Here is a 21592-nt window from a genome sequence, read left to right as displayed (position 1 = left end):
CTATGGTCTTTTGACTGTATTTTGGAGTATTGTGCTTATTTTGGGTATATAGGGATGTGGAGTTGGGGAAGGTTGGCCAGGTGTAGATATATGGGTAACTTCTAATCCATGCAGGTCATGACACTGACCATGGTTATGTTTGATTGGCTAATTGGTAAAACAGCTGATTGGTGGGGATTGTGTAACCCTTTTCAGGATTCTCTCCAAATGCATACAACCACTTTACAGTGACTACATTTTATAGTTTGAGAAAGAGCAAAGAAGTGTTAAAAATACCTTTGCATCACTGTCTTTGTCTCTTCCTTTAAAATTCACCATACATGGTAACAATCTGATTGTACAATCCTCAATCCTCCTCATCTAACAACAAGTAGGTAGTGCAAGGGCCTGCCTGATTGGATAGAAACTGGTTTGATAGATTAGGTGGGTCCTCATATTACATAGGTCTTAGTATAGCTGTATGATATATGGTAAGCCTAATGCCGCGTACACACGAGCGGACTTTCCGGCATACTTGGTCCGGCGGACCAGAGTCCGTCAGACAATTCGATCGTGTGTGGGCTCCAGCGGACTTTTTTTTCTCAAAAGTTTGACGGACTTAGAAATGATTTCATGTTTCAAATATGTCCGACGGACTCGAGTCCGGGCGAAAAGTCCGCTCGTCTGTATGCTAATCCGACGGACAAAAACCAACGCTAGGGCAGCTATTGGCTACTGGCTATGAACTTCCTTGTTTTAGTTTTGCTCATTACGTCATCACGTACTAATGCGTCGGACTTTGGTTGATTGTGTGTAGGCAAGTCCGTTCATTCGGAAAGTCCGTCGTAAAGTCCGTCGAAAAGTACGCCGGACCCTTTCTAATTTAGAAAAGGCGGGTAATAGGTGGGTGGGGTAGGACGGGAAAATTTTTTATATGGTTATTATTAAAGAAGGGAACTTCAGTGTCTCTAGCTCTTGTTTGTTTATTCTTTTTTGAAAAGAAGCCACAATGATGTGAACTCGAGAAGGGACGAGTTTTGAACGTCAAGTTGAAAAGGGTCTCTCAAAAGAAAACACTGAAGTGGAAAAAAAAAAAAAAAAAAGAAAAGTAGCCGGACAAAGTCTGCCGTAAAGTCCGCTCGTGTGTACGCGGCATAAGGGCCATATCTGCCTAGCAATCCTGTAGCTAGTGAGAATTCATTAGGATCACCAGAAAATCCTGGGAGGATGCATACCTGCCCTTCCCTCACTGGCTTTGGCAGGGTGACAATGCTCCCTCACTGCCAAAAACACTGCAGAACCGTAATCCCAACCTCCTATAACCACGACTGTCACCACCAGTGTTACTACCTGACCAGCTGGAGGAACACTGTGTTTTTGGAAGCAAGGAGGTGATGCCCTACAGATGTAGCTGGTACAGGAGCAAAACATACAAAGTAGGTATGCATGCTTCGTGTATTTTCAAGCGCTCCTGGTGTTGGCAAATTCTTGCTAGTGATAGGATCGCCATTGTGATATAGGCCTATAGTTTTGAGAAAAAGGCAGCTATAACAAACTGATAAACCTTCTAACATTTTTATGTTATTGTTTTAGTTACTGCCTGTGTTCTCATTGGATAGATTTCCTTTAGTTCTTTTCCTATCTGGCACCACTGGTCAAGACAGGAAGTCAAAGAAGGTCTACCATAGGGGAAAAAAGCAACTCGGAGAGGGAGATGCAGCACTAGTATCAGGAAAATGCAGACAGGAAGTGAGTTTACTAGTCTGCTGAAGTCATGTCACAGGATATATATATATATATATATACAGTATATACACACTATACCAAAAGTATTGGGACGCCTGCCTTTACACGCACATGAACTTTAATGGCATCCCAGTGCAGGCCGGTCAGCTTCCTCAACACCAAACTCACTAATACATGTCTTTATGGACCTAGCTTTGTGCTCTGGTCCAAATCACCAAATAAGTTTATCTTGGTCTCATCAGACCACAGGACATGGTTCCAGTAATCCATATCCTTAGTCTGCTTGTCTTCAGCCAACTGTTTGCGGGCTTTCTTGTGCATCATCTTTAGAAGAGACTTCCTTCTGGGATGACAGCCATGTTTGATGCAGTGTGCGGCGTATGGTCTGAGCACTAACAGGCTGACCCCCCACCCCTTCAATCTCTGCAGCAATGCTGGCAGAACTCATACGTCTATTTCCCAAAGACAACCTCTGGATATGACACTGAGCACATGCACTCACTTCTTTGGGTAATCATGGCAAGGCCAGTGGAACCAGTCCTGTTAAACCGCTGTATGGTCTTGGCCACCATGCTACAGCTCAGTTTCAGGGTCTTGGCAATCTTCTCATAGCCTAGGCCATCTTTATGTGGAGCAACAGTTCTTTTTTTCAGATCCTCAGAGAGTTCTTTGCCATGAGGTGCCATGTTGAACTTCCAGTGACCAGTATGAGAGAGTGAGAGCGATAACACCAAATTTAACACACCTGCACCCCATTCACACCTGAGACCTTGTAACACTAACGGGTTACATGACAGGGAGGGAGGGAAAATGGCTAATTGGGCCCAATTTGGACATTTTCACTTAGGGGTGTACTCACTTTTGTTGCCAGCGGTTTAGACATTAATGGCTGTGTGTTGAGTTATTTTGAGGGTTAGCAAATTTACACTGTTATACAAGCTGTACACTCACTACTTTACATTGTAGCAAAGTGTCATTTCTTCAGTGTTGTCACATGAAAAGATATAATAAAATATTTACAAAAATGCAAGGGGTGTACTCACTTTTGTGAGATACTGTGTGTGTGTGTATATATATATATATATATATATATATATATATATATATATATATATATATATATATATATATATATATATATATATATATATATATATATATATATATGCTGTATAGTGCAGTTGTGTACATCTTAGAAATGGCTAGACCGAAATATGAACCCTTCAGTGGGTGAAACGGTCCACGTATGTGTATTTCAGCTATTGATTTAGCTGGTTGCCTTGCAGTTCATCTTTAATAAAAATAAGCAAACAAGAAAAACATTGAAAAAAAAGATCATTAGAGAATTGTGGGTGGTTTTACAACTTTGTAGTCCCAGAAATCAATTTAGTAACTGTATGCATTTCCATTGGTATTTATATTCTATATGCTCCAGCTAAAACCTGACACTTTACAAGAGTCTGTTACAGCAGTGCAGGAAATGGACCTCATATGTGCTCATTTACCATGTAAACGGCCGGGGAACGTCAGTAAAATGATGTGGGTTTTGGACTGAGATTAGTGAAGTATTGATGAAGGAGTAAAAAATGGACTTAGTTGTGTCTTGAAACATTGCATTCTTTTACATGATGATTTCTTTAACCCTTTTGTGACCAGAGGTTATTTATATGTAGATACCCAGGCTACATTTAGCAGCATCATAATGCATTGATTCATTTGGCGATAACTCTGTAATGAATTGCGTACCTTGTTCACAATTTTTATTTTAAGGCATATAAGGATTTCATTTGATACACTGTTTTGATTTTAAAAAACCCTACCTTTTTTTACTAATGGACTGTCACATGCACAAAATAAAAAAATAAAATAAAAAGTTTGATTATATCCATTTTTTTTGGATCAAATATTTTTATTTTATTTTTTTATTATTGAATGTTTTGTAAGTCTTACAAAAAACAAACGTACAAAAAAGAAAAACGCAAAATGAAAATAGAAGTACAGTAAAATGGACAGCAGCATCATAATCCTGAGCAGTTCTGATATACAGATCTTTATATACTTTATACTTTTAAAGATATAAGATTAGTAAATCAAAATAAAGTCTCTTCATAAGAAAAAACATATCTATTGCTCTGTACTATTCAGTGCTTTACGAAAGTTTACACAAAGTACAGCAGATAACACAAGATTTTATACTAAATGTCTTAACTATTAGCACATCGGTAAATAATTGCACCATCCCTGCACATACAAACATTGTGCCCGTCTCCAGGTTCATCCGTACCTATCGTCCAGTATACCATTAGGCATGTGCAAGCGATCATACTTATCTGGGGATGCAGGTACAAAAGTATGAATCTGCTACATTGTGACATTGTGACACCTTCAAGCATTGAAAAATCCATAAAGACACTAATGTCAGGGGAGCTGAACCAGGGGTTTGCAACCATGGATCCCACAACTTCTCAAATCTGCGAGGCCTTCCCCTTTGTTGAAAGATATGGTGTACTTTAAGGCTTGTAGAATTGATCTGTGATTGGCACTCCTCCAACGTAGGTGGGATAGGGGACAGGCATTTAGATGCAATGCATTTACGTGACAAAAATAATAATATAGAGAGAGGGATTCTAACAGTAGGTGGAAAAACTTCCTCATCCAAAAACCCCAATGCACACATCAATGGATCCTTTATTAAATTAACCTAAAATGCCCTATTGATAGTGTCAATGATTAGGTGCCAGTGGTGAACCAGCTTGGGGCAGCGCCAGAGGAAATGTAACAGATCTGCTGAAGCGTTGTGGCAATCAGAATCTTCCTTGCGATTCCATCGATGGAGCTGTATGGGCGTTCCATACGACCTATGAATTACAAACAGTTGGGACAACCTCTGCGTGAGCGAGAGGAAGACCATTTGAACCTGACCTAGTATCACTTGCCAGGTCTCAACTATTTCCCCAATATCTTTCCCCCATCCTATCCCACCAGGATAGGATGGGGGATGTTAGCATAGGATTTAACTATTTTAATTTTTAAATGAATTTATGGATTTTTTTAATATGGAAATTATATGTGACAATTACAGTATTAATTAGATAAATGCTGCCAACTTCAGAGCGTAGGGGCATCTGTATCAGTATGATCTGCAGGCTGAAGGCTTATTTTTTATCAATGAAGCCTTCAGGCTGCATGCAACCATTATAGATGACATAGTGGTCACATGATCGGAAGCAACTCTGGTTCCAAAGCTGTCCATGACAGTTGAGATTAAGAGCCTCCAGTCGCACAAAGGGTGGAAGGAGAGATGCTTACTAAAAATCCTAGCAGATGGATTGTGGGTGGAAAAAGATAAAAGCTCAGTTGAAGTCTTAAAATACCCCTTTTCTCTTGGAGATGCTGCTTCTCCCTCCAGTGCTCCATGCTGACATAACTACTGGACACACCATTTATCACTCACTTGTAGCCTTCAGGCGGGGGGGGGGGGGCATGGCAGTTAAATTTTGTAGCCAACTTGACTACACAGTTATACAGTATATAAACAATATAACAGGAAAGTGAAGAAAAGGGCTATACAAATGTATACTATTTTTACAAATATCTATTTGATTGAATATCTAGTTCTGTGACTTTATTTGGTCATTGATAGGATCCTCTTGAAATTGTGTTGAGATATGCTGTTTGAATGCTCTTGGGGCGGCAGCATTCCCTTCTACTTTGACATTCTCTGTGCTTATTAGGTCCATTGTGTTCCACTCACTTGCTATCCTCAAAACTCAACTAGAAGTGAGAAGAAATCTCTGAAGTGAAGGAAAATTACCCCTCTGTTACTTGTCACCTAAGAGGTGTTCCCATTGGGAGGTCTCCTCTCCACTCCTATGCTGGTGATATCTGTTAATCCTAGGCTCACCAACGTAACAATCTATTGGTGGTTTCATAACCTGATCATGGTTGCTGTAGATGAGAACCGGAAATTTTTTGGTAATTCTTTATTTAGTACGTCTGAAGAACATCTGTTACAAACTCTATCTAGGTAAAGTATAGTAACAGCAAACTGTTTCGGGAAAGGATCAAAGTACTAATAACAATCAGGTTCAGATTAACATTCTTTGAACAGTTAAATGAGAAGATGTTAACATTTATATATAGTACACGATGAAAGCCATCAGTAAACTCTAAACATTCAGAAAGCAAGCCAGTGAGGCATATAATCACAACAGGTATTAGTAACTTTGTCAGCCATACCCAACATACCCTTAGGGTTGTCAAGACGTACTAACTAGGGAATAGGGAAAATGAATGGGGATCAGTTTTTATTAAACAGGAGGGGGTATGTGGAAAGAGGATAGAGTAGATAAGACAGGGGATGTCACTCCATGGGGGTAGTAAAATAAGGGATTGGATGCTGAAAATGTACTGAACAAGAGCTAGATAGTGTTGATGTTCTCAAGTCATAGGTCATTGCTTGTTTGTAGGGATCAGTAGTTGTGAAGTATAGTCAAGGTCCATGTCCCCCCAAATTTTTCTTCAGAGTTGTGTAGGGTAGAAGTGAGGTCTTCCATGTAAAGGATATCATTTGGCTTGGAGTACCATAGAGATCTACCCTGTTTCCCCGAAAATAAGACCTAGCGTGATTGTCGGTGATGGCTGCAATATAACCCCTACCTCCCAAATAACCCCTACCCTGTTTCAGTGAAAATAAGCCCTACCCTGAAAATAAGACCTACAAGGACTTTAACTAGGGCTTATTTGGGGGGGTAGGGCTTATATTGCAGCCATCACTGACAATCACCCTAGGTCTTATATTCGGGGAAACAGGGCAGTTGGCAGATTTGTCTGCTTCCAGAGGAGAGGAATGCAGGTTTTCGCCGCGTTCAAGAGATGAATAGTGAGGTAAGCATTGTACTTAGATACAGGTCTTTTTGTCGTGTGGAAAAGACAAGCCGCATGATTCTGGCTCAAGTCTACCGAGGTCAGCTGTCTGATTGTGGTTGTCACATCTTCTCAAATGACTGAAAATTTGGACAATACCAGATGTGTGACATTGTGCCAATAGCATTGGCACAATGCCAGCAGGTATCAGGGATGTAGCGACTCTGTGTAAAACAGATGGCACTTTGTACCATCTGGATAGTATGTTATATCCCATTTCCTGAGCGGTGGCAGGTACTAGCACGTAACGTACATGTACTTTGCCAGCCTTCTTGCAGGTTTGGGGCGAGCATGTGCGGGCCCCCTGACCAACCCGTACTGTGATTGGCACAAGCTTAGCAGCAGATTTTACCCAATGGTTTCAGATGAAACCTGCTGATCAGTTCCCAATCACACGCAGTGTTCTGTGTCTACAAACATACAGACCTCTGTGTACATAGGAACAGCGATCTGGCTGTTTCTTCTCCCTGAAAAATAGGGGAAAAAAACAGCCAGATCCGAAAGTAAAAGCAGCACACATTACACATTGTTAGGCACACAATTAAACCCTTGATTGCCCCTAGATGTTAACCTCTTCCCAGCCAGTGTCATTAGTACAGTGTCAGCGTACAGTATTATCACTGATCACTGTATTAGTGTCACTAGCGACATCCTTGTCAGTTAGTGACCCTCCTAGCCAGTGTCTGTTAGTGCCAGATTGACCGCCACCCTATCACAGGCCGACTATAAGTCACTGATCACTGCATATACATATATACAGTATATAATATACAATCTATAGCTGTGTAAATTCAAGTACTGTATATAGACCATAGTTTGTAGGCGCCATAACTTTCACTTAATATGCAATTAATATGCAATTATTGGTATTGTTTTTTTTTACCAAAGACATGTAGTAGAATACAATTTGGCCTAAATTTATGAAAGAATTATTTTTTTTTATTGGATATGTTTTATAATAGAAGTAGAAAAAAATCTGGGTTTTTTTCAAATTTTTTTTTTTTCATTTATATAATAAAAAATGTAAAAACCCAGTGGTGATCAAATATCACCAACAGAAAGTTCTATCTACATGACAAAAATGATATAAATTTCATTTGGGTAGTGTTACTTGACCGCGCAATTGCCAGTTAAGGTAGCGCAGTGCTGAATAGTAAAAAAATGCCCTGGTCATGAAGGGGGTAAAACCTTCCAGAGGTCAAGTGGTTAAAGAGATGATCTCACAAACAGATGTTACCCCTGAATTCCAGCTGCCATTTTTCAAGGGCAATATGCAAAATTTCAAGGAGTAATCTGATCGTTACCCATTTTTCTGCCATATTCACATGCATGAACAATAAAGTGACCCGGTCTGTTCTGCCAGTGATAATACATACCAGAAATTTCACTGGAACTCAAATTTTTCCTGGATTTGTGATATACTTTTAAATAAAATGTCTGCTTTATCAATTACAGTTCTGTAGAAGAAAGTGTTTTCCATGGCATGTGTGTTTTCGATCATTTCCTGCATACAAAATGGAAGATGCATGATATTTACAGCCTTCATTCTGTGTGAGAAATAAAAGGGAAAATCTTGTAGCCAGGGCCTTGCGTATGTCTGCATATAATTATATGCTATGGAAACTGAGTATATATCCTAAAATGACAAGGCTTATAGTAGTTCTGCAGTTTTACTTTCCTATAGATTACTTGACCTTACATTATAGTAAAACAGATGATTATAAATGACCGATTCCTGGCACATGGTGAAGAAGCAAGACAAGCAACATTTTGGCTATAACACCTGTTATAGGTTTTGTGTAATAAAACACACAGGAAAAAAAACTGAAGTGCATAGACCCTGTTTCAAGCCATCTGTTTTGTGGCCCGTTTGGGGTCATGTGTTTCCCGATGGTGCTTCTTCACTGGCGAACAAGATGCTGCAGTGCTTTGCCAGAAAGGGAATGGTGCCTTTGAAGCAGGTATTACCGCCAACGATAGGATCACTAATTTGACATGCTGCTTAAGAAGATATTTTCTGTCAAGGTGAAGGGCTTCAGACAAAACAGAAAGTAAGGATTAATCCCTCAAGTAGAGTTACAAAATTAATTTGAAACCCTCTTCTCCTCTGCACATTATTTTTTTTATTTTTTTTGCAATTAAACAGTGATATTTTGTGGAATAACCACATATTGGCGCAAAGAATACCTATCTGGTTCTTCAGATTTAAGAAACTAGAAAATGAGTTAACCTTTAAGAGGCACCCTGGAAATTGTGACAAAATCAGGACTCAGCCTTCAAACCACTGGCTACCAGGGACATTTTCTCCAGCGTTAAATTCATTTTAAAATTGTTAAAAAATCATTTTGAGTCCTGACCTTGTCACTATACAGTATCCTAAGCCCTTATGAAGGGAGAACAGCTTGGCCCCCGAAATGTGTTGGCTTTTGGTTTCTTGGAGTAAAACTCTTCTGGCTTTGGGGTTGATTTATTAAAACTGGAGGGTGCAAAATCTGGTGCAGCTCTGCATAGAAACCAATCAGCTTCCAGGTTTTCTTTTGTCAAAGCTTAATTGGACAAGCAGGAGTTAGAAGCTGATTGGTTACCATGCCCAGCTGTACCAGATTGTTCACTCTCTTGGCCACTTTGGTTCACCTCTTGACCCCTGCATTCTTTGTTAGGTGTCAGAAACCATGAAATCAGGCCGAGACAGAAGTACAGTTAAATCACACTTGTTTAATAAAAAAGTAAAAAGAACAAACGTAGTCAAAACATAGCCAAAGTTCAGTAGGACGGATAGTCAGCCAAGCCAGAAGTCAGGGATCAACGTAGTGAAACAGCAAGCAGGATCTGGAGCCAGAAGGGATGTCAGCAAAGCAAGTCTTTAAACAGGAACGCAGGAGATCTTCTCTGTGATGTTGACCAAGGCGAAGGCAGAGATACTCTGGACTGGACAGCTTAAGTAGGCAGGACTGATGAGCAGGATATCATCAACAGCTGAGTAACTGTGGAGAGAGATGGGAGCTGGCAATTAGCCGACAGCTGTGCAGCCAGCTCAGAGAAGAAAGGGCTGAGCCCAGCCCTGACATTAGGCTAGCCATACTCATTAAATATTTCTCCCCACGGACTGAATAGAGGGTTCAGTAGATTCCCCCATGCACAATAAAAAGCATGGTTGCTGTTCACCTTTATATTCTGACAGTCACTCCTACGACGCTAATGCCCTGTACACAGGACCGGTTTTGCCGTCGGCATAAACTCTGAAGGTTTCTCCGACGGAACTCCGACAGAATTCCATTCAAGCGGTCTTGCCTACACACAGTCAAACCAAAGTCCAACCAAAGTCCGACCGTCAAGAACGCAGTGACATACAACACATATGACGGGACTAGAAAAAGGAAGTTCAATAGCCAGTCGCCAATAGCTTCCGTCTCGTATTTGCTTCAGAGCATGCATCGTTTTTGGTCCGTCGGAACAGTATACGGACGAGCGGTTTTCCCGATAGGAATTGGTTCCGTTGGAAATATTTAGAACATGTTCTATTTCTAGGTCCGTCAGAATTCTCTAAAAAAAAAAGTCCGATGAGGCATACACACGATCGGAATATAATGAAAAGCTTCCGTCTGACTTTTTCTGTCGGACATTCCGCTCATGTGTACGAGGCATTAGTATACCCAAACAGTGACTACATCTGATGGCTGCAGTCACTGTTCAGGCAAGAACAGTTCCCAGTTCACTTAACAGCAAGCCTGCAACAAACCTAATTGACCCTGTCTAACAGTTTATGGGGTTTATTGGCACACATTTGCAAATATATGCATAAGCTGCAGCACCCATGTGGCAATACCCCAATGTACTACAGTGCTAACGCTATAGTTTTGAGAGCCTTCCAAATTTGTGCACATTATAGAGTTAGGACTGCAATCAACTGGAGTGACGTGACCGCTGCAGCTTATGCATATATTTGCAAATGTGTGCAAACAAAACCCTTTGTTTTTAACGAGAGCTGTTAGACAGGGTCAGTTCAGTTTGTTGCAGGTTGGCTGGTAAGTGACAAGGATAAATCCAAGGGAAAAAAAACAAGCTTACTTACCGACCAGCTCGCAGACAATCAATTAAACCTGTCTAACAGTATGCGTTAAAAGCAGGGGTTTAGTCCGCACGCATTTGCAAATACATGCGTAAGCCACAGAGCCTCGTCATGGCACCATGGCATCTGTGGTACCTAACACTAACTTCTAAGTGTCTCCACAGTGGAGGCACATGCATTCTGATGGATAGGCGAGGGCAGGTGGACTGAAGGGGAGCCACCCCTTCTTATAGGTACAGGAGCACACTGAGCACCCAGCATGTAGCTCAATGGCTACGAAGGTGTCAGTGCGGTGACTGACCAATATACACGACGGTGATACAAAAAAGACGCCACTGCCCCCATCTGTAGCTAGCCATCACAGTAAGCAGCATTGGAAGGCTACATAAGATAAAAAACTGGCTGGTAAGTGAGCTGAGAATTTTTGTTTGTTTTTGGGCATGCGTGTGCTCCTTGCTACAAAGGCTAGTTATAGGTTGGGGTGGTTTCCATTCATTTGTACACGGGGGGCCTGGACAGCAGGGGGGTGGGGGAACAGGTACTAGAACGAACCCCCCTGCAGTGCAGTCTGAGGGAGAAAGAGTAGAAGCCGTCAGCACTGCAGGGGGATCCACAGAACTCACAAGTGTCCACAATAAGGCAGTATAGCCAACCCTCCTGCTTGGTGTGTGCCTGGGCCACCCTTTTGAACTGATGGGGCCCAGGCCCAATACAGGTTGGCTGGCTGGTTTGCCATCCCCAGCTCCTTGGATTTCCAGATTGAAATTTATCACTCCGGATGGTGCTGATACGCCCATAGCTTGAATTTTGAGGGGTGTATGGCCACCATTAAATGCCCTAGTAGGTCATCACAAGTTTAAGAGCAGTCTAGTTGGAATCTATATATTTCTTTGCTGAAAGACTTTGACTCCACAAGAATTACTTAGGAACAATTCCAGATCCAACTCATCCAATTTTCTCCACCCTTGGATTGAAGGCTTACTTATTGAAAGCATGACTTTTCTTGAGCAACCATAATGTTTCAAACCACGACATGTTATGAGCTAATTATTCACCCAATAAAATGACTAGAACTCAGAGAAGAGAAGAGATTTTGGCTAATTCTGCCTTAACTGTTTTTTTTTTTTTTTAAATAACACTTAATCTTGACACAACTGCTGCACTTCAAAAGTTCATATATAAAGGCCATCATTTACTACCCAAGACCAAAAGTGTCATATTTATGTAAACCCCATCTCCTCAACACCTCTCTGTATATTAGACAACGTGCACACAAGCACAGTTTTGTTCATCGTGGCTGCATCAGCTGTTCCTTATCCTCACGCTGAAGTTAGCCTGTTGTCAGGCCAGATACAAAATACTGTAAAACACAGAATGACCTTGTTGGGATCGCTATCTGGCCTAGGCTACAAGCCATCACAGCCAGATGTCTCCCAGCTGTGCACGTTGCGCCGCTTGCCAGGCAGCCAATGGAGACCTTTTTTTTCTGGTTTCAATCTTGAGCTCTTGTGGAACTTATCTACACAAGCCAGGGAGGTCTCACATTGCAAAGCGAAGCTCCCTTATCCAGGAGGCTGAGCCTCAAATATTTATTAACAACGTTATTTCTCGAAGAAGACAAGACAGAGCCAAACTGGATTAGAGAGAAAAGAAAAAGCCATGTGTTATTGAAGTCACCTCAAACGGCTCTTAAAGTAGATGTAACGCTAATCGCTAAAGTCTCATATAAGCTTTAAAATGTTCATGCAATTTCCAAAAGTCCTTTTCAATAAAATGTTCCAATGATAGCAGATCTGTAATTATGAATATATCAACAAATGTGTTTTTTTTTTGCAAATAGTGTATGTACCTGGATGTGACTTAGTATCAGCCTCTTGCAGTCTACTGTATAGCAGAGCTTAGAGAGAGGGCGGAGGAGAAACACAAGGAGCCAATAAGGTGTGTTGCAGTGCAAGGAACATACTGATAGATGGAGAGAGCAAAGTGACAGAGAGATGAGCTTGCACCAATGGAAGGAGCGCCAGACCAAATGATAGTAGAGTCCTAATTAATTTATTAGTGTACAATAAAAAACAGCAAAATGTTTTTTTACGACCAGAATACACTCCCCCTTCATCAGGGCTTCAGTTAAAATAAGAAATTTGAATAGACTCCAAATAGGGCTTTCCTGTGTGCATCTATGTAGAGAAGTTAAAGTGGACGTCCATGCAAAAACTAAAATCCCTGCATCTATAGCCACCAAAATTCTAACACTAACCTCTCTAACCCTGAAAAGAAAAAACGTGTATACATACCTTTTCTACAGGCGATCTGACCCGATCTCCAGTGGCGGAAGCTCTGATCCCATGCTGAGCTGTCAGCCGCGGGTTCGTTGTGTAGACGGGTGCAGAGGACACGTCTGTCAACAGAAGCCCCATAGTAACTCTATGGGTGACGTCACTTCCCATTCATTTCACAGCCGTTGTCAGACGTGTACTCAGCAGAGCTTCCGCTGCTGAAGATCAGGTCAGAACGCCTGCAGAAAAGGTATGTATACTGTTTTTTTCTTTACAGGGCAAGAGAGGTTTGTGTTAGAATGTTGGTGGCTATAGATACAGGGATTTTAGTTTTTGCATGGACTTCCACTTTAATTGCTGGACTAAGTGAGTTAGTAGCCAGCAGCAATGTGGACTCTTTCATTATTTGGCCAGGAATTCCTTCCATTGGTGCATATTTTTATTCTGGAAACCTGTTGGTTACCCACTGGAGCAGCCATTCAGAAGCAGATTTCCGTTGACCCTAGGGTTTCTTCATGAGTTTCTAGAGGTTCCTTGTGCTCTGGCTGATTGACCTCCCATTTGATGGTGCCTGCATAGTTCTGGGGCCAATGCCACTAGTCAAGTGAGCTGTAGGACAGCAAAGATTGTTATAGCTATCTGTATGGGTGGCCTTCTGACCACCACTGTATTATTTCCACTGGCCACCAATGTAAAGGATGTTTTTCCCAGAGATCCTCAGTGCATTGGTTTTAGCAGAGATCTAAAAATTATTTTAAGGGTTCCTGTAAGAAAAGTTGGGAAAGGCTCCACTGGAGGGTAGTCCTTTCTGTTGTGAGCAGCCTGACTGATTGCTTTGAGAATTTTCCTTTCTTCAGATTTATAAATAATATCAATCATTAGAATTTTTTTTACATGACAATGTGATATAACAAATCCAATGCATTGCTACGTTCACTTTAACATGATCCGAGTCAAAGGCAACAAATCTCTGTTAATATTCCACGGAGTGTTTCTGTGTTGATTTTAAAACCCCACCTAAAATAGACAAAGGTCAAGAATTGTAATCCCAGCCCAGCAGATGTTCACAAGATTCTTTAAGGGGTTTGTTGTTTTATTATTAAAGAGGAAATCCTAGATTTATGTAACATTTGAGGGAAAATATAGACAACCAAAAAGACCCTGTCACCAGTCACTTATTAAATAATACCTTACTTGACATGAGAATAACCAAGGCTCAGCGGGTTGCAAACATTGTGATAACAGGAGTGATTTTTGTGTGATAGGATGCAATTTCGGCATAGATGCTTACAAAAAATATTGTTCTTCCTCAAACCTTTAACTTTAGCTTTTGCCAGTTAAATTCCCAAAAGACTAAAGAAACAATGTCACACTGGATAGAATATACAAAAATCGAATTAGGTTTATGGCCATGGAATTCTGGTTTCATCAAACAGCTGTTTTGGCAGGTAGTTGCATCCAGGTGCACTTCCTCGAATAAAGGATAGCATATTGGATATTATTGACTTTTACTATGGCAACCTGGACCTCACAGTCTCCATTAAGTGGATTGCAGTCTTTTCTTTTTAATCCACAGTATATCAAGGATTGCATTTACATTTTTTCTGTGCTTGAATTTGATTTTTGTAGCGTTTTTAAACCATAAACTTTATACCATGGATCTAAATGCAGCCTTTCTCAGCCAGGGATCATAATTTCTACATATTTTATGAGTCGATATTTTATGAACTGTTTCAACTTATAAGTAAATGTAACCCAATACGAATTAAAAAAATCTAAAATTATGTATGTTTTTATGTCTGTGTTGCAGTCCTGAAGAAGGGGGAGCACCCAAAACTAGTTGGCTGTTCTGTGCTATCTCATTAAATGCTTTTTGAACTCTCAGATCTTCTGTTTGGTGCTCTCATTGGACGTGTGTGTGTAAATCTCCAAATTTGGGCCCCCTGCTTTTGGGACACCTCATTTTTGTTGAGAGCAGCATTACCGGTGCCACTGTGCTGTATCCTATTGGCCTAATGTTAATTTTAATATTTTAATCCGGAGCCTCATTTTACTTGTTCCAGCTGCTGTCTGGTGTCTGTAGACACCTTAAGATCAGCAATGTTGGGAATCCTCAACCATTGCATAAGGTTTTTTGATCTGAAAATAATAATAGTGAGCCCATGACTAACTGGCTATTGATTATGAGAATCACTGATGCTTCTCTGATCCTACAAATCTTCTTCAGTCACTGTAGATCATAGTCACCGATGATCTTGGGCATAGCCACTGTTTGGGGTTGTACCCTCACTTTTAATTTGCAACTTTGAAATCTCTTGTATCATGGAAGCCTTCTGTGGGAGGCTTTTGTAACATGGTACAGGACATTCTCTTGCAACATGGCAAATGTTTTGGACAGTCGCTTGTAATGTGGCAATGGTCTCTGAAAGTCTCTTGTTACATGACACTAGATAAAACTAGTTGCAGGTACAAACTCCTATGTTCAGGTAGGAGACATTGGTCAGGCATGAGTCTAGTTCCTAACAAGCCACTCTTACCCTTCAAAGCAGTCATATATGCAAAATTTTTGGACAACCCTAGTTTATCGAGGACTAGCAGAAATCTCAAAGAAAGTATTCATTACTGACCTATAGACCAATGTTAAAGAGTGACTTTAATTATTATGTTATGTTCTTCTCGTTTGCAGTACATGGAAATCAGAGATGTGCTTTGAACTGCCGTCCCATTGGTTACCGTTTCTACGTCCGCCACACAGAGAAGGTCCAAGATGGCTCACCCTGTGAGCCTGGTTCCTTAGATGTCTGCGTTGATGGCCAGTGTCTGGTAAGCTTCCTCTGTACAAACCTTTAGTGTGAAACATCAAGGAGGAATTTACTATCACCGGATTCATAGCTGGTCTTTATTTTTCATGAGTATGTGTTAAACATGTCTCCTGAAATCAGAAGGTTGACTGACTGTCTCGGTATGAACCTGCAGATTTCTGACCAAAGTTTGTCTAATAAATATTTGAGGTTACAAGTGTTGATTTTATCAGACAACATCAAGCCTTTGCATATATGTGTCATTACGGCTTTCTGTTGGTCATTGTTTGCTTGATCCTAACATGCGACTTTTTAAGGCAAGCTTGCCCATTCAAAATTGCAGTAAAAAATTTTGAAGGACAATTGCTTGAAAACTAATCAGAGCTTGCACAGGGATTTCAGGTGGTCCCTGGTAAAAGAATAGGGCATTAAGGGCAGGTAAAACATGTACAAATTATTAATAATTGTTTCACAAACATTTAAGCTACAAAGACTTTTACCATGACAAAAAATGTGCTATTGCAACAATGCTAGAGATGATATCACATTGAACATATGAGCACCCCACTGCAATGCATAAAACATCTGAATATGTCCCTACAAACCATTGCTTTGTTCCTTGATTCATTTTATTGCATTAACCTGAAAATAATGAATGGTGTAAAGCGTCTCCTTTATGTACAATATCCCTAAACCGCACAGTATAGGAAGCTGGAAAGATAGAAGAGACGACTGGCAGTAGTTGTCTCTCCTCCTAACGGGTGGATGTCATTAGCCTAGTTAGTCGCACATAGGTGATATGAGGATGACTAACCTTACTCACCGTCTTCTGCTGTCTCTGTTGTGGTCAGCTCTGGAAGCTCTAAAAGATAATTAAATTGTGGAGAACATGCCTCCTAAATTCAGCCCATGTGTTTTGTTTTATAATATTATAGAAACACATGTGGATTTACCTAGTAGGGCAGTGCAGAGAGCAATAGTGATTTGAAAAGCTTGGTGTTTTCACTGTTGGGCCTCCTGTGTGGTAACATAAGGGTAGTAGGCCTCCAGGAGGAGAATAGAAGAACAAATGCTTGTGTTGGTCTAGGGCAGTGGTCTCCAAACATGGCTTGGTGCGGCCAGGGCTGGTGCAAGGATTTTTGACACCCTAGGCGAAACCTCATTTTGCCGCCCCCTTGGCTCCACCACCTTTGCCCTGCCCATGTATACCCCAGCTTTTTAATGAAGCACCCATAAAATGAAGCACCCATAAAATGCAGCCTCACCAGCGCCCATCAAATGCAGCCTCACCAGCGCCCATCAAATGCAGCCTACTAGCGCCCATTAAATGCAGCCTACCAGCGCCCATCAATGCAGCCTACCAGCACCCATCAATGCAGCCTACCAGCGCCCATCAATTAATGTTTGCTGGCTTCCATTCATTCAGGAGTCGGGACACAGACACAGTCCTCCGCCGCCGCTGCGCCTCTGTCACTATGTGTGAACGGAGCGGCGGCTGCCTGCTGATGCTGAGACTTAGTTGCTTGCTGCAGAAAGAAGAGAGTAGGAACACCATTGGCCGGGCGACCTAGGCAGTGGTGCACCCTAGGCGGCTGCCTAGTTTGCCCAATGGTAGCACCGGCCCTGGGTACGGCCCTTTGCTTGCTTTTATTCAGCCCTTGGGGTGCTATTTTATTCACTGCCTTAAAATGGAAGAATTGTGCCCCATTGTTGGTGCCATTGGGAAGAATTGTGCCCCATCAATGGTGTCATTGGGCCCAATGATACCATTGATGGGGCACAATTCCTCCCAATGGCACCAACAATGGGGCACAATTCTTCCCAATGGCTCCAATGATGGTGGATTGTTTACTTCCACTGACCCTGGGAGATTATAAACACCCGATGGCCACAATCCGGCCCCCCTGAAGGACAGTAAACTGGCCTATTGTTTAAAAGGTTTGGAGACCCCTGGTCTAGGGGGAACAAAAGACTACTGTTATTTATCTTATCGCTTGCTCTCCTAGCAGCTGGCGCCCTTGTCTGCTCTGTGATGTGCTCCTAGTTGTGGGCCCCTTGGCCTCCTAACAATGCAGGACTGCTGGTCCTGCATCATACGTGATAATGCCCAAGTGTCTGCAACTGCTGGAGTAGCAAAGGGAAGTGGCGATGAGGAACCCATCATGCAGCTGGCAGGAACCCTGCGGAAGAAAGGAATAAGGTAAGTATAACTTCTTTTTTCAGTTCCCCCTGGACAAAAATGAGCATGTCATTCTTGGGGAACCCAGTTGAAAGGATCAATATTTATTTTTATCACAGTTCAGCTTTAGGATAAACCTGTTGTGAGAGAAATATGGTAGCAGCTATTAACGAGTTTTGAATACTCTAGTTGCTTGGCTTTTATGCTCATCCACATCCAACAGTTGTAGTATTTTCTGAATCTTTCTAACTAGAACACATATTCAGATTAGAAAAATGTCTCCTGAAGCATATATCTAGGTTGCAATAATTTCTGTAGCGTGTCTACATACTTTGACCATCTCCTGCAGCATTTCAACAGTTTCTGGCCAACTCTTGTAGCATGTCTATAGACCTATAGTAGAACTATAGGGAAAACGTTTTTTTCATTTTGAATAGAGCAAGGAAGGGTTATAACCCCTGTGAGATTTTGTTCCTCCATCTGTGTCCCATTGCAGAGGTTTCTCTTCACTTCCTGTCCAATAGCCAAACAGGAAGTGAGAGGAAAGTCAATCATCTCCTGTAGCATTTCAACAGTCACTGGCCATCTCTTGTAGCATGTCTACAGTCTTTTCTATCTTCGGTAGCATGGCTACAGTCTCTGACCATCTCTTATACCATGTCCACAGTCTTTGGCCATCTTTTGTAGCATGTCCACACTTTCTTGTAGCATGTCTACAGTCATTGACCATCTCTTGTAGCATGTCAACAGTCACTGACCATCTCTTTGTCAGAAACCATGAAATCAGACCGAGACAGAAGTAAAGTTAAATCACACTTGTTTAATAATAAAAGTAAAAAAGAACAAACGTAGTCAAAACATAGCTAGAGTTCAGGAACCAGAACGGATAGTCAGACAAGCCAAACATCAAGGAGCCAGAGATGAGCATAGTAAAACAGCAAGCAGGATCTGGAGCCAGAAAGGATGTCAGCCAAGCAAGTCTTTAACAGGAATGCAGGAGATAGTCTCTGTGATGTTGATCAAGGCGAAGGCAGAGATCCTCTGGACTGGATGGCTTAAGTAGGCAGGACTAACGAGCAGGATTTTATCAACAGCTGAGTAACTGTGGAGAGATGGGAGCTGGCAATTAGCCGACAGCTGAGCGGCCAGCTCAGAGAAGGAAGGGCTGAGCCCAGCCCTGACACTCTTGTAGCATGTCTACAGTCTTTGACCATTTCCTGTAGCCTGTCTGCAGTCTATGGCCATCTCTTGTGTAGGTAGTAGGTTCTGATCAATTCTTTTGCATGCCAGCAATCTCTTACAGCTTCCTGTTACATTACATTAATTTAATATGATGTGTGGCCCTTTTCTGATCTCCGGGGCTGCACTGGAGGTTCCCCATATTTAGGTAAGTTGACCACCACTGTTTTAAATAATTTATTGAAGCCAAAAGGTTAGGTTAAGGTGGTAACCAAAAAGCTAGATATTTCAGATGGTTAATTCAACAATGGAAATCTCTGACAGGTTTTCTTATAATTACAGTATAGCCTGTGCGATTTAACGCACATTCCCCATTGTGCGTTAATGCATGATAAGAGAATTGCTATTCTTGGGGCCGTTCACACCTGTGCACTTTGCTTCTACCTTATTTGACTTTTATTGGCCAAACAAAAACTGCTGAATAGTTGAAAACCCACTAAAACGCATCAAAAACACTCAAAAAAGAAGAAGGAAAAAGCAGGCATATAGGGGTGAACCTAGCCGTAATAAGTATTCTACAACTGTTTACCAAAGATCTAGAAAGTCATCATTCATGCTGTGTTATAGAAGTTGGCTCTCAGAGATATGGCCTACCTCCAGCTTCCACTGTTGGAGATGTCTCTATTTTCCTGGATAGTGGCCTACAATCCTGAGATCATACAGGCCTTTCCTGTATTATCTGTCCCTTTTTCCAGCGTACCGTCACTTCACATGTGCATGGACCAGTGCTATCCATTAACAAAGCTTATTGTTTGCTGCTCCTAAATATTGCTACTTTACCTCTTTCATCCAGATCACATGTCCATTGAAATTCTCCGGCAGATTTTCATTCCTGGAGACTTTGTAACCTCAATCACTCGGAATCAGGCGGCAGTTCACCTTAATCCCGCTCAGAACACAGCGTGCCGATCAGATTAACACTCTCAGATCTAGTGATATCATGAAATTTGGGTCGGTGTAAATCACGGCTACCCCAAATTTAACAAGGCTGTTTGTTGTTAGGATCGGGATAATCTTTAATTTAATCTGGCTCCATGTACAAAACGGTGCCCTTTTACTGTGTGGTATTATGTACGGCATTATTGGCAGGGATGTGGAACAGATATACTGTATCTGAGAGAAAAAAAAAGTAGACGTTTAACCACTTCAGCCCCAGAAGTATTTACCCCCTTCCTGACCAGAGTATTTTTTGCGATTTTGCACTGCGTCTCTTTAGCTGACAATTGCGCGGTCGTGCGACTTTGTACCCAAACAAAATTGACGTCCTTTTTTTCTCACAAATAGAGCTTTCTTTTGGCGGTATTTAATCACCTCTGCAGTTTTTATTTTTTGCGCTATAAACAAAAAATTTTGAAAAAAAAGCAATATTTTTTACATTTTGCTATAATAAATATTCCCAAAAAATATACAAAAAAATTTATTTCTTCCACAGTTTAGGCCGATATGTATTCTTCTACATAATTTTGGTAAAAAAAAAAATCGCAATAAGTGTATATTGACTGGTTTGCGCACAAGTTATAGCGTCTACAAAATAGGGGACAGATTTATGGCATTTTTATTATTATTTTTTTTTTTTTTATTACTAATGGCGGCGATCTGCGATTTTTATCGGGACTGCGACATTATGGAGAACAGATTGGACACTTTTGACACTATTTTGGGACCACTGACATCGATCAGAGCTACAAATAGCCATTGATTACTGTATAAAAGACGCTGGAAGGAAAAGGGTTAAACAATATGGGGCGATCAAGGGGTGGGTTAAGTGTGTTCCCTGGATGTGTTCTAACTGTAGGAGGGATGGGCTCACTACAACATGACAGAGATCACTGCTCCCGATGAGCAGTAGATCTCTGTCATGTCACTAGGCAGAACAGAGAAATGCCTTGTTTACATAGGCATCTCCCTGTTCTGCCTCTCCTTGCTGCAATCGCGGGCCGCCTTCAAACATCGAATTCGCAGGACCTGCGGGCACGCTCCCGCGGTGGGTGCGTGCCCGCTGGGTGGCGAATTCAAAGGGACGTACAGGTACGCCCTTTTGCCTGCCTGTGTCATTCTGCCGACAAAAAACGGCGTGCGGCGGTCAGCAAGCAGTTAAAGGAACTATTTTTCGCGAATACTAAATTTTGTTGGAGTTGAAGCAGATTTCCAGGTAGATGGCAGAATGTATGCATCAGTATGTGGGCGGGGCCTACTCGCCCTGCACGAAGGGGTACCTTTCACACGGAGTGCCCCAGATCGGACGAAGACTGCGGTCACGTGAAAAATCTAACATTAAGGCAGTCCCCCGCCTTAGAGATGAGCCTTCACTGTGTGTAGTAATACAGCATACAGAGTTCCTCTGTAAATTGCCTTGTCCCATGTCACTTACAAACTG

General features: G+C 41.6%; 1 protein-coding gene across 3 annotated transcripts in view; it reads left to right on the top strand.

Moving 5' to 3' along the window:
* The window catches only part of ADAMTSL4 (ADAMTS like 4), a 307238-nt gene that overhangs the window by 218626 nt on the left and 67020 nt on the right, over positions 1-21592 (top strand). For all 3 annotated transcript variants that reach the window (XM_073610837.1, XM_073610838.1, XM_073610836.1), the window contains one exon: positions 15683-15819. In XM_073610837.1, the coding sequence (XP_073466938.1) occupies positions 15683-15819 (137 nt within the window). The remainder of the gene's footprint in view (positions 1-15682; positions 15820-21592) is intronic.

The sequence above is a fragment of the Aquarana catesbeiana genome, linkage group LG13 (genome assembly GCF_042186555.1).
Source record: "Aquarana catesbeiana isolate 2022-GZ linkage group LG13, ASM4218655v1, whole genome shotgun sequence".
NCBI classification, from domain to species: domain Eukaryota; kingdom Metazoa; phylum Chordata; class Amphibia; order Anura; family Ranidae; genus Aquarana; species Aquarana catesbeiana.
This window is presented reverse-complemented; position numbering and strand designations above follow the sequence as displayed.